Genomic DNA, 13,724 nt, shown 5'->3' with positions numbered 1-13,724 from the left:
TTATCATTATACATTCTGTCCCTTCCTGACATGCTCTGGTTTTTAATTCCCCCACTGCTACCTTGCTCTATTGCCTTCTCCGCTGTCATTTTTATTTTTCGTTCTCTTAAAACCTCCCCCCCACTAATTAGTTTAAAGCCCTCTCTACAGCCCTAGTTACTCGATTCGCCAGGATTCTAGTCCCAGCACTGGCCAAGTGAAGTCTGTCCCAATGGAACAGCTCTCTCCTGTCCCAGTACTGATGCCAGTGTCCCAAGAAGCAAAACCCATTTCTCCCACACCAGTCTTTGAGCCACTCATTTAACTCTCTAATTTTATTTACCCTAGCCAAATTTGCACGTGGCTCAGGTAGTAATCCAAAGATTATTACCCTTGTGGTTCTGCTTTTTAATTTGGCCCCTAGCTGCTCAAACTCCCTCAGCAGAACCTCTTTCCTTGTCCTATCTATGTCGTTGGTACCAACATGGACCACGATAACTGGATCCTCCCCCTCCCACTCCAAGTTTCTCTCCAGCCCAGAGGAGATGTCCTTAACCCTGGCAGGCAACACAGCCTTCGGGACCCTCACTCTCGGCTGCAAAGAACCCTATCTATCCCCCTAACGATACTATCCCCTACTACTACAACATTTCTTTTAACTCCCCCCACTTGAATGGCCCCCTACTCCACGGTGCTGTGGCCAGGTTGCTCATCCTCCCCGCAGTCCCCGTTCCCATCCCCACAGGGAGTAAGAGCCTCAAACCTGTTGGACAAGAGCAAGGGCTGCTGCTCCTCCAACACTACCTCCTGGATCCCCGTACCTGCCTCACTTCTAGTCACACCATCCTGTCCCTGGCCACGGACTACATCTGAATTAATTACTCTAATTGGTGTGACTACCTCCTGAAACACAGAGTCCAGGTAACTCTCCCCCTCCCTGATGTGTCTCATTGTTTGAAGCTTGGATTCCAGCTCATCAACACGGAGCCGGAATTCCTCGAGCAGCCAGCACTTACTGCAAATGTGATCACCGTGAGCATCAATGGTGTCCACCAGCTCCCACATATTGCAGCAGCAACACATCACCTGCTCTCCCATTCTATGTAATTAATTAAATTTATTAATATTATTTTTAAATACCCTCTGCCCTGATTTTAGATGATGAATATCACACCTTAGAAACTATAAACCACAGAGTTTAAGTTTAAAAAGAGAGAAATACTCACTAACCAATCACTTACCTGCTTTCTGGTGATGTCACACTTTGATTATTTTTTACCTCTCTCCTTCCCTTTGAGTTCCGAGTTCGGAGATTAGTGAACCTTACCTGGTCTCTGGAGCCTTTTATAGCCCCGCTCTGCCGCTCGAGATTCCCGCCGACGCTCTGAGGCCTTACCTGGTCTCTGGAGCCTTTTATAGCCCCGCTCTGCCGCTCGAGTTTCCCGCCGATGCTGTGAGGCCTTACCTGGTCTCTGGAGCCTTTTATAGCCCCGCTCTGCCGCTCGAGTTTCCCGCCGACGCTGTGAGGCCTTACCTGGTCTCTGGAGCCTTTTATAGCCCCGCTCTGCCGCTCGAGTTTCCCGCCGACGCTCTGAGGCCTTACCTGGTCTCTGGAGCCTTTTATAGCCCCGCTCTGCCGCTCGAGTTTCCCGCCGACGCTCTGAGGCCTTACCTGGTCTCTGGAGCCTTTTATAGCCCCGCTCTGCCGCTCGAGTTTCCCGCCGACGCTCTGAGGCCTTACCTGGTCTCTGGAGCCTTTTATAGCCCCGCTCTGCCGCTCGAGTTTCCCGCCGACGCTCTGAGGCCTTACCTGGTCTCTGGAGCCTTTTATAGCCCCGCTCTGCCGCTCGAGTTTCCCGCCGACGCTGTGAGGCCTTACCTGGTCTCTGGAGCCTTTTATAGCCCCGCTCTGCCACTCGAGTTTCCCGCCGACGCTGTGAGGCCTTACCTGGTCTCTGGAGCCTTTTATAGCCCCGCTCTGCCGCTCGAGTTTCCCGCCGACGCTCTGCCAACCAAGTGAACAACTGGAATAAACTATGCATATCTTTTCACTGCACAACATCGCCTTTCCAATCACGTGTTAGCCCAACCAGAAGTGGGGCAGTATGGGAATAATACCCTCCCAACATGCATGTTTCTGTGGTCAGCCTCATTTTAATATTGTGTTTGATCTCCAGGCATGTTAACTGCTTGTGATTTCAAGCTCACCCTTTGGTGTGTAGGAAATCGCATGTTGCTGGAGGATTTATAGTCTTGTTGCAGCTTAAAGGTAATTCTAGACATGTCAATGTGATGTCATTGGAACATCATTTGAATATTCAAATGAAGCTCCTGCCTGTTTCATGAAACAGCTTCCTGCGCCCAATAATTGCCCCATTGGAAATGTGTGTGATATGTACCATGAGTGGAGATAGATCTATGCCAATGTTCCGGTTGGTAATGTCCACAATGCCCTTATTTTTCAAAGGACAGTTTAATGCTGGCCTGTAAATGCCAGCAACATTTTAACTTGTTTAACATTTACTGAAGGAAGAAAGAAAGACTTGCATTTCTATCGCATCTTTCATGACCTCAGGACGTCCCAAAGCGCTTTACAGCCAATGCAGTACTTTTGAAGTGGAGTCACTGTTGTAATGTAGGAAAGGCAGCAGCCAATTTGTGCACAGCAAGCTCCCACAAACAACAATGTGATACTGACCAGATAATCTGTTTTTGTTAAGTTGATTAAGGGCTAAATATTGGCCAGGCCACCAGGGATAACTGCCCTGCTCTTCTTCGAAATAGTGCCATGGGATCTTTTACGTCCACCTGAGAGAGTAGACGGGCCTCGGTTTAATGTCTCATCTGAAAGACTAAAATGCAACTTAAACTGTTACATCAAACTGGAATTCTTCATCATCTAACAGAAATATACACATTTAATGATATACATCAAAACAATTCCGAATATTCTGGAGTGTGCTGGGTTGGGGGGTGGTGGAGGTGGGAGGGGAGGGAGTTATGAGTCCATAGCAATTGTTTGACAATGAGTTGTTGTATATGAAAGGGTTACTCTTGATTGGTCAGGAATGCTGCAATGATTTCCAATTGTGAATGGCAGCAACAGAGGGAACAATCCTGTCAAGTAAACAATGAAGTAATAACTTTTCTGCATTTTTTTTACATTTCAGAATAATCCACAGGTTTGTCCATATGGGTTGTACGCCGAACAGCTCTCGGGTTCAGCCTTCACCTGCCCAAGATACAACAATAAAAGGAGGTAATATTGATTTTATGGTAAAATTAAGAATATTACTTACTCCATGTATTGTAGCATGTAAAGAAATAAGATAATTTCTACATCATGAAACAGCTTCCTGCACCCAATAATTGCCCCATTGGAAATGCCCTATGTGATCATCATAAACCATGATATTCATAGAAACCTCTTAATGGGTAGACTCCAATATCCCTATTACTCAAATGGTGAAAACACTGGCCCATCAATTTAGTGAGGCTTTCAAAGCAAGTATTAGTTTCTCACAAGAAGTCTTTAAGAAGTGAATGACATTATTAAGTATTAATAATTCTGAACCACAGTAATTACAAAATCCCGGTATTGTGTTTTGCTCGGTTCAGAACACATCAGCTAAAAATTATTTAAATTATTTGAACACATTGGGCTGGATTTTGTCAATGGGAAGCTTTTGGAGGCGGGACTGCTGCTTGCTGGCTTTCAATCCCGCCTCCATCAGCACCTGGCCAACCAGCGGGATTTTCCCCTGATTGACCTTGTTAAGCCCGCCCAGCGGGCTCAGCAGGCCAATTAGAGGGAAGTCAGTGACAGAGCATGTCAATGTCTGACGTGCCATCTGTCAAGATTTTTTGAAAGAAGAAATGTCAACGTTTGACAGCTCTGTGAAGCTGTCTAACACTGACATTCTGTGTAATTTGATGAGTCCTTGTGTTCAGGGCTCATCAAACCTTTCAACTTTGCAGAAATCACCTGGCTGTTGGATTGGAGGATCCAACAGCCAGCCTGTGAAATCTACAATAGAGATGGCGGGACTCCGGCTCCACAGCGGCTGAAGGCTGTAGGCAGAAACAAAGGTAAGTGAACATTTTCTAACACTTTACACTCACCTTACATACTTACCACTCCACACTTGCACCCATCACTCACCTCTACATTGCACTTTCAGACGCCTCCGACCTCCGCAGACCTCCTACTCAGCTCCCCCACTCTGCCGGGGTTCCCCGAGGTCGGGAAGCCTGCACATCGAAATGCAAAATGGGGATAATCCTATTTTCTGCCTGTTAACTACCTGTTAACAGGCAGTTAATAGGCTTTAATTGCTTTCCCGCCTCGAGGAGACAGGACCTGGGGCAGGACGGCTTCCCGCCTCCTGGCAAGAGGGCACGGAGGCGGGATGGGAGCGGGTTTGACACCCTCCCCCCAATTCTGCAACTTTACCGGCAGTCCCGCCTCCATGCCCACCTCCTCGGGGCTGAGAAAATCCAGCCCATAATATTTTAAAACCTTTCTTTTCCTAACTTAATATTTAATTTATCAAAACCAGTTGAAGAATTTTATCCAGAGGTAATTAATCTTATAATGAAATAAAATAGAGTTTTGGCAAAAGGCTGGTGGCTGGGGTGGAGTAAAGCTCTTAAATGTGTTAATGCTTTTGTTAAAATAACAGATTTTCTACATTTCCTACATTTTTGAAAGGAGAAGAAACACTGGGGTGATGGCTCTTAGGAGACCAGGACTAACCTCTGCATCATTGGCTGATGACCCCACTGAAAAACCTATCAATAGCAGAGAAGAGCCTCAGGTTTAGGCCTGAACAGCTGCTGTTGTTCCTTGTCCATCACCTCCAATGGGCATTTGAGCTGATGGCTTCCTGCCGGCTTGCGGGAAGGGGACAGCCTGCCGCTTTTCCACAGCCACCAGTAACTGGCACAGACACGATGGGCCGAATGGCCTCTTTCTGTGCTGTAAATTTCTATGATTCTATACTATCCAGCTTAGGCACAATGAAAGATGTGTGTTGAGAAGGATAATGGTTGTATACGATACTTGCAACGGTACCTCCCAAAAAGTGCGGGCGCTTTCAACTTAGGTTTGTGTCAAGCTTGATGGGTTTGACAAGAAATGTGTGTAAAGGTGAGTAGCACACTTACCTTCATCTGCTTCTTGATACCAGCAAACTTCTTATTCCTTTGAAGCCAGGTGTAAGGAGCCCTGGTGACTGCATTGATTCAATCAATGACCTCCTCCTTTCAGCTTGCACTTGTGCTTTTACTGGAGGCAAGCTTCCAACCCCTAATAGGGCTGCATTCCTTTGGTGTACCTCCTGTGGGAGGACCTCCAATTCCTCAGCATTAAATAGAGCACTATTGCTCACATGTTACGAACAATTAACCCACTTTTCTTCCACCAGCGCAACTTGCTCTTTAATGGATTATGCAGCCCTTTAAAGACTGCTGCCTCATTGGATTTTACACTCTCCAGCATATATGCTCTTGGCCAAGCTTTCACGGCATGCTTTCACCTGCCAGTCATCTATTCAAATTTGAGGGAGAGAGTCCCATTGCAAAATTTGGCATGACCCACTCTCTAAGCTGCCAATACAGGTGAACCTGCCCACAGGCCAGTCCAACCTCATTTTTGCTATTCATGCAATATGGGGCCTAATACGTCTACACGTTTTACTTCAATTTTAATTTGTTTCTGCCTTCCCTTTTCCTTCCAGTTGGCTCTATCGTATTTTACCTTCAGTTCGTCACAAGCCCTTCACTTCCATACCCCAGGAAAACCTGTCCTACAATTGGGATGAAATCAGCCCTGACCCCAACCAGGTAACAATAAGTCTTCACAGAGTTGCAATTATCTACGCATAAAAATATTTGTGCTACATTTAAAAAAGATTTGTACTCTTTCAACATGAGGCACAATCTAATGAAACAAAATGTCTTGCATGTTGTACATTGTGCCAAAATGTTGTCAGTGATGTATGTTCAGTCTTTTCGACACAGTACCTTTGGGATTAAAACCAGATTTGTTTAAATAAATTACCCAGTCTAGGAGCTGTGCATTTCATTATCCCAGTGTATCAATTCCAAGAAACAAATTGGCTGGGGAGAGACCAATTTGTTTCCATATGTTAATAATGGGTAATTGCAGCACCCTTTGGGTTGATGTCACCAGAACCACTTCCTGTTGCTGCTTGCTTTGTTCCTTGAATGGTTCATTAAGACAATTGGAGGTGACATATAGATTTGTGTCAGACATCTGTTAGATGGAAACAAAAGCAAAATACTGCGCATGCTGGAAATCTGAAATAAAAACAGAAAATGCTGGAAATACTCAGCAGGTCAGGCAGCATCTGTGGAGAGAGAAACAGATAACGTTTCAGGTCAATGACCCTTCGTCAGAACTGGAAAAAGCTGGAGATCGAACAGATTTTTAAACAAGTGCAGGGGCAGGGAAAGAGGGGAGGGGGGGAAAGAACAAAAGGGAAGGTCTGTGATAGGATGGAAGGCAGGAGAGATTAAGAGACATTAAGAGATGGTGCAAGGCAAAAGGAGATGGTAATGGGACGAGTTAAGAAACAAAAGATGGCTCTAGATGAAGTGTAAAAATAAATAAATAAATAAATAAATAAAATGAATGGAAAAAAAAGAATACGGGCAGAGGTTATGATCTGAAATTGTTGAACTCAATGTTGAGTCCAGAAGGCTGTAAAGTACCTAATCGAAAGATGCTGTTCCTTGAGCTTACGTTGAGCTTCATTGGAACAGTGTAAGAGACCGAGGATGGTGAGGTCTGAGTGGGAGTGGAGCGGAGAATTAAAGTGACAGGCGACCGGAAGCTCGGGGTCATCCTTACGGACTGAACGGAGGTGTTCCGCAAAGTGGTCACCCAATCTGCGTTTGGTCTCCCCAATGTAGAGGAGACCGCATCGTGAGCATACTAAATTGCGAGAAGTACAAGTAAATCGCTGTTTCACCTGGAAGGAGTGTTTGGGGCCCTGGACAGTGGGAAGGGTGGAGGTAAAAGGGCATGTGTTGCATCTCCTGCGCTTGAATGGGAAGGTGCCAGGCGAAGGGGAAGGGGTGTTGGGGGTGATAGAGGAGTGGACCAGGGTGTTGTTGGAAGCTGCTGACACTTCCTGAACTCTAGACATTTCTTGTGTCCTTAAGTAGCTGTAGAATTGGATCCCCATATCCCTTGATTGCCTTAGAGTCCAAAAATCTATCGATCTCAGCCTTGAATATACTCAACGACTGAGCATCCATGGCCCTCTGGGGTAGAGAATTCCAAAGATTCACAACCTTCTGAGTGAAGAAATTTCTTCTCATCCCAGTCCTAAATGGCCAATCCCTTATCCTGAGACTTGTCCCTTAGTTCTAGACTCTCCAGCCATAAAACTACATTGTATATCGTGACCATTTATCTGTTAGTTTTTAATAAACCTGTTCCATAGTTAATAGTCTAAGCAACAGTCTTGTAAAATGTTCATTCTACCACCTTCCAAAATCTAGAATGTCACAAGGGGATGTATGACATATTCAGAAAGCTAAATACCTGTACACTACAAAGATTTCTTGTTAGCCCCGGGCTTGCTACATTTTGGGATATCGGGCGTTTCAAGGCACAGTTTGTTTCACAGGGAACAAAGTCTGGCCTACGTGAGTGGTCTTTGGTGTTTAGCCTGTCCGTTGTAGAACCTGCCTAATTTTCATTTTGTTGATGGGATGAAACTCTGGCAGGTTCTACAATGGGTGGACGATCCACTCCATCAGATTATCACCCAGATGGTGAGTGTGAAAATTACCCTTGGAGTCAAGACCAATGTAGTCTTCAGGTGAAGCAGGGTTAGAGGGAAGGGGATAATTGGACCAGATATAATTCAGACCCTATTTTTAAAGTCATAGGGGGAGAAATTCATTATAGCCCCGTTTAGGACGCTAACTTATAAAAGTTGAGAAAATTAGCGCCAGGCACTAATGTTTCAAAAAAAAATTTAATTCAGTTTTGCGCTCCAGGAAGTAGAGCACTAAATCAAGCGCTCCACTTCCTTCTTGGCAGCAGGCGGGGCGGAGACTTCAGCAGCGCTGCTCACTGGGCCGTGCAGCGCCTCAGAGTTCAAAGGCTCCTTCCCTCCCTTAAAGGGAAGGGCCATCGCTGCAGGATCTGCAATATAAAAAGTACCTACCTGGACCACCAAGGCATCCCCAAACAGGGCTATAATGAATTTCTCTCCCTATGACTTTAAAAATGGGGTCTGAATTATATCTGGCCCAATTATCCCGTGCCCTCTAACCCTGCTTCACCTGAAGACTACATTGGTCTTGACACCAAGGGTAATTTTCAAGCAGAGTGTCGGGCTGATCGATCGCGGGCAGGAACCCGCACAAAAAACTGCAACAAGAAAGGTAAGTGCTTTTTTTACTTGCCTCAGCCACCTCGCCTTTAATCATTGCCCCTGAAGCGGCCGGCCGCCCGTTGCACACCTCCTGCAGCTGTCGGTGTTTTCAACCAGCGCTGCTGCAGGGGGCGGAAGTCAATTTCGGGTCCGGGGCGCTACCGGGGCGATGCACACGGCGATGATGTCACGATCTCCGGGCGAAGGAGAACAGGGTGCAACGCTGTAGCGCTGCCGCAAAACTCCTGCCAAATATGGTGGGAGTCGATGTCAGCGCCACGCCCGGTGCAAAGGCACCCAATTTCGCTCCCATATATTCTGTTGACAGGAAGTGCTCACAGATACATGATTTTTAATATATTATGTAGATCGATTACTGCAAAATATTGTACATAAGTTGTACATTCCTGTAGGTCTTTATATCTTCCAAACATGGAATTTCAACTCAGTGCTGACAAAACAGCAGAAGTCTTGATTGATATTACTTGTAGTGCATATACACACCTTGAAATAAAACTTGTCTCACACAAACTCTTTCATTTTGCTTCTAGCTCAGATGGCTGCCATTTAAAATTCACGAAACATCGGAGAAGATGGTCGACTTTGTAACAGTAAGACTGGGTTTATTTTACTTTTGCCTGCTTCTCCATCTGTGAATTTACTTATATCGTACCTACAAAGTTTGGGATAGAGGGAGATACAATTACTAGGGGTAGAAATTGGATAGTGCTGGTCTGCCGATGCGAACTGGGTGCAGGGAATAATCCCTGCACTGGAACAGGTAGACCGGAGTGCCGATTGGAATTGGATCTCAGGGCTCATTTAAACTAGACTGACGAGCTGCAGACACCTGCAGGGGGAGGCGATCAGGAGGGGGCTGAGCAGATATAATATTTTTAATATATTATGTAGATAGATTACTGCAAAATATTGTACATAAGTTGCATTCATGCACTCCTTCTCTCTCACTTTATTAAAACCAATACACTTTTTTACAGGAGATAGATGATAATAGTTCCTGTTTTTATTTTTTGAAGCAGAATAAACTGAAAGCGTAATGGGGAACTATCAGTTGTCGAGTTTATTCCAGCATGAATAAGGCCTCCATAACGTACTTATCATTTTGTCACTTATGGGTCTTTTCTTAGCCTCTGGAACAGACTGCCTATCCCAGTGTAACCGCTTTATCTTTTTGGCAGAACAGCAATTGAATGGCACTCTTTTTCAACAGGGTTTACATACATTATGTGGAGCTGGAGACATCAAGGCCCGCAGTGGCTTGGCTATTCACATTTTTGCGTGCAACACATCAATGGTGAATAAGTATGTGACTACCTTTAAGAAAATTTACTGTTGTAAACTGTTTTGCATTTCTGCCTTTTTCTGTGGTATGAAGATAGATAATGTCCTCGTTTCTGTTATTTTTCTCTTTAATTTTTTTTATTGCTACTCGTGTTTTCTTTGTTGCACTGAAGACTGAAGCCCCGGAAATGTGTGGGCAGACACATCCTGGCATAAGTACTGGGATGTGCCTGCACACAGCTGCCACTGCTGTCCTTACCGAAGTTCGCAGGGCCAGAGGTCGAAGTCACAGAGTATGTATCGGCCACATCCCACTGCCTGAAGATTACAGCATAGGTGGGCAGTCAGGGCAGGGGTTCTGACCCCAAAACAAAATGAGGGAGCCCAGTGCAACCAGGTCTCTGCTATTTTTTGGCAGATTTACGGCCGAAGACCCACAGAATTCCAAGGAATTTGGGCCCCTGAATGTTTGAGTGTTTATCATCTCTGGGACATGGGTGCCAATCTTTTTTTTTATTCATTCATGGGATGTGGGCTTCGCTGGCAAGGCCAGCATTTATTGCCCATCCCTAATTGCCCTTGAGAAGGTGGTGGTGAGCCTCCTTCTTGAGCTGCTGCAGTCCATGAAGTGAAGGTACTCTCGCAGTGCTGTTAGGGAGGGAGTTCCAGGATTTTTGACCCAGCGACGATGAAGGAACGGCGATATATTTCCAAATCAGGGTGGTGTGTGACTTGGAGAGGAGCGTGGAGGCGGTGGTGTTCCCATGCACCTGCTGTCCTTCTCCTTCTAGGTGGTAAAGGTTGTGGATTTGAGAGATGCTGTTGACGAAGTCTTGGCGAGTTGCTGCATCTTGCACTGCAGCCATGGTGCACTGGTGGTGGAGGGAGTGAACGTTTAAGGTGGTGGATGGAGTACCAATCAATTCATCAGATGAGGGAGGGCGGTAAATGGTAAACAGCAGGAGGTTTCCTTGCCCAAGTTTGACCTGACACCATGAGGTCATGGGGTCTGGAGTCAATGTTGAGGACTCCTAGCACTACCTCCCGACTGTAGACCACTGTGCCGCCACCTCTGAGAGGTTGATCAAGGAGTCTGGGACTTTGGCTGAAAGGTATAATCCTGTGTGTAGGCTGTTGCTTGACTAGTCTGTGGGATAGCTCTCCCAATTTTGTTAGTGAGGGGGACTTTGCAGGGTCAACTGGGTGTGCCTTTGTCGTGTCCGGTACCTAGGTTGATGCTGGGTGGTCCGTCTGGTAGCAGAGTGGTTTCAAATACAAGATCGGGATCAGTTGCGCCTAAAACAGGTGAAGGAACTTGTGTTTTACAGCTGCAAAGATTTTTAATTAAATTAGTCGCAGCAATCTCAACCAAGTCGGTGTGTTTGACTATGCTTCATTGGCAACACTGATTGGTATTAGAAAAAAAGTTACAATTATGTAATTATTTTAAAGAGTATTTGACATCTCCATTAGTCTCAAGTTACCTGGCACTAGCTTGTGTTGACCCAGGATTTACCACCAGAATACCAGCCTGAAGAATATTGTTTCATTGGTCCAACAGCTAATACAATTCTTTTGTCCTAACTTCATTTTAAATGATCATGGACCAGTAATTCAATATAATTTCCCACTCATAATAGTAAAATCCTAGGGTACTATAGTACTTATGTTTTGTATTTCAGGAGTTTTTATAATTCAGATGGGGATTTCCTTCTAGGTAAGTAAAACCTTTTGAAAAGTCTGTTCACATACTCTACCATATTATCATAACGTGAATGAAATGAGTCTCCCATGTAATCCAGCAATTAAATTGACATAACATTAGCCGTGGCATAGAATACAAGAGCAGGGGGGGTTATGCTTCAACTGTATAAAACACTAGTTAGGCCTCAGCTAGAGTACTGCGTGCAGTTCTGGTCACCGCATTACAGGAAAGATGTGATTGCACTAGAGAGGGTACAGAGGAGATTTACAAGGGTGTTGCCGGGAGTAGAGAATCTTAGCTATGAGGAAAGACTGGATAGGCTGGGTTTGTTTTCCTTGGAACAGAGGAGGCTGAGGAGAGATCTTATTGAGGTGTATAAAATTATGAGGGGCATAGATAAAGTGGATAGAAAGGACCTATTTCCCTTCGCAGAGGGGTCAAAAACCAGGGGGCACAGATTTAAAGTAATTGGTGGAAGGTTTAGAGGGGATTTGAGGGGAAATTTCTTCACCCAGAGGGTTGTGGGGGTCTGGAACTCACTGCCTGAAAGGGTGGTAGAGGCAGGAACCCTAACCACATTTAAAAAGTACTTGGATGTGCACTTGGGATGCTGTAACCTGCAGGGTTATGGACCAAGAGCTGGGAAGTGGGATTAGGCTGGATAGCTCTTTGTTGGCCGGCGCGGACACGATGGGCCAAAATGGCCTCCTTCCGTGCTGTAACTTTCTATGATTCTATCTCCCTAGAAACTTAATATCAAAGCAACTACAAAAAAATAGTGCCAGTCCTGTATTCCATGAATTTGAACCTTCTGCTGGTGGAACCATGGAACGAGATTGAAGTTAGAAGGCAGTGTTGCTCGTGACTGCAGGAGTTAAATGGCTGTTTTCCTGTTTATGTGTAGCAGAACATAAATCTAAGAAATAAGCCGGACAAGGAATGCACATCCCATTTTGTTGAGAATTGTGTAACTAATTTCAGACTCCAACATCAACCCTAGATTCACTCTGGAAGCAAACTTCAGAGGGCATTCCTTGGCACTTTCACTATTTGGGCTTGGATTCATGTTTAGCCAACAAGGGAAAGGCAGTTTATTGATAATGATAAAAGGGGCTGCAATGTTTCCGAACATTGTCCCTTCAATTTTGAAATCTGACCTTAAATCTAATCTGTTGGGTGGATTAAAATCTCTGCTGTACCAAAAATTAATACTGAGAATACTTTACCAAATAAAATGGAGTAGTGAACAGTATAAATGGATAATAAGGTGACCTCTGCTCTCATTATTTTGAACTGCATTACCTGAATAGAACACTACAAACATAGCTAAGAGTATTGATCCTCAAAATGTAATTATTGTCATTGCATTATTTTGGTTTAAATAATGGTATGACACAAATGTCAATTACAGGGAAATATGCAGGCCAGACCATTCCACCTTGCTGACTTAAGAAAAATTGCAGTGGTGGCTAACCCACAAGAGAAAGAAAATGGGAAAAGATGGGGAGGAAGTAAAATAATGGCCCAGAAATTTGGGTCGGGGGCTTCCCGCGGGTGCAAACCCCCGACCTACACTTACCTTGCGCGACGGCTGTTGAGCTGTGGGCCCCCGTGGAATTGCGATCCTGGGCCTCCACCAGCTGCCGGCGCGCAGTGCTTGCGTATCCCAGGGGTGCAGTTAGTTCGATGCGTCCCCTGGGATCACGTGGGCCATGGAGAGCCAATGGTATCAGGGAATGCTTCATTCATAAGTTTGACAGGAGGACCTGTCAAACTTATAAATACTATAAGCCCCAAAACATCACTAAATCTTCAAATAAATTTTTAAAAAACATCACATTTTTTAAATAAACTATAAATTACATGAAATAACTATTTTAAACAATAATTTAAATTTTTGAAAAAAATAATTTTATTTTCTAACAGGGCTAAAAATAAACTTACCTTTCTTTAAAGTATTTAAAAATAATAAACCTGTGGAAAAAATGTTTTAATTTTAATTAATTCACCACTTACCTTGTAAAAAGCAGGTCTTGCGACTGCTTTTTTAAAGTGTAACTTCTGGAGACTTACCCTCCCGGGAAAACCTGCAAAAAAAGCGTAAGTTCAATGCGCACGCGCAGCCTCTCCTGCACACGCGTTCGACCTCTGAACCCCTTCTCTCAGGGGAACGGAAGTGCCGGTTTCCCACGCATGCGCAGTGCATGCGGGAAACTGGCACTTCCATTGGGCTTACAGGTGAGTACCCCGTGAGTTCTCACCCGTGGAGACCCGAATTTCTGGGCCATTAATAGTTCTCCAAAACTGACAATAGGAAACACCAT

General features: G+C 44.9%; 1 protein-coding gene across 1 annotated transcript in view; it reads left to right on the top strand.

Annotated features, from left to right (window-relative positions):
• The window catches only part of hgd (homogentisate 1,2-dioxygenase), a 65,466-nt gene that overhangs the window by 17,577 nt on the left and 34,165 nt on the right, over positions 1-13,724 (top strand). Inside the window, exons 3-7 of the mRNA XM_086006833.1 lie at positions 3,150-3,238; positions 5,718-5,823; positions 8,945-9,004; positions 9,625-9,716; positions 11,378-11,412. Of these exons, the coding sequence (XP_085862959.1) occupies positions 3,150-3,238; positions 5,718-5,823; positions 8,945-9,004; positions 9,625-9,716; positions 11,378-11,412 (382 nt within the window). The remainder of the gene's footprint in view (positions 1-3,149; positions 3,239-5,717; positions 5,824-8,944; positions 9,005-9,624; positions 9,717-11,377; positions 11,413-13,724) is intronic.

The sequence above is a fragment of the Somniosus microcephalus genome, chromosome 14 (genome assembly GCF_052327205.1).
Source record: "Somniosus microcephalus isolate GS21.2 chromosome 14, FLI_Smic_1.0, whole genome shotgun sequence".
In the NCBI taxonomy this organism is placed as follows: domain Eukaryota; kingdom Metazoa; phylum Chordata; class Chondrichthyes; order Squaliformes; family Somniosidae; genus Somniosus; species Somniosus microcephalus.
The sequence above is the reverse complement of the archived record's forward strand: the minus strand, read 5'-3'. Positions and strand labels throughout refer to the sequence as shown.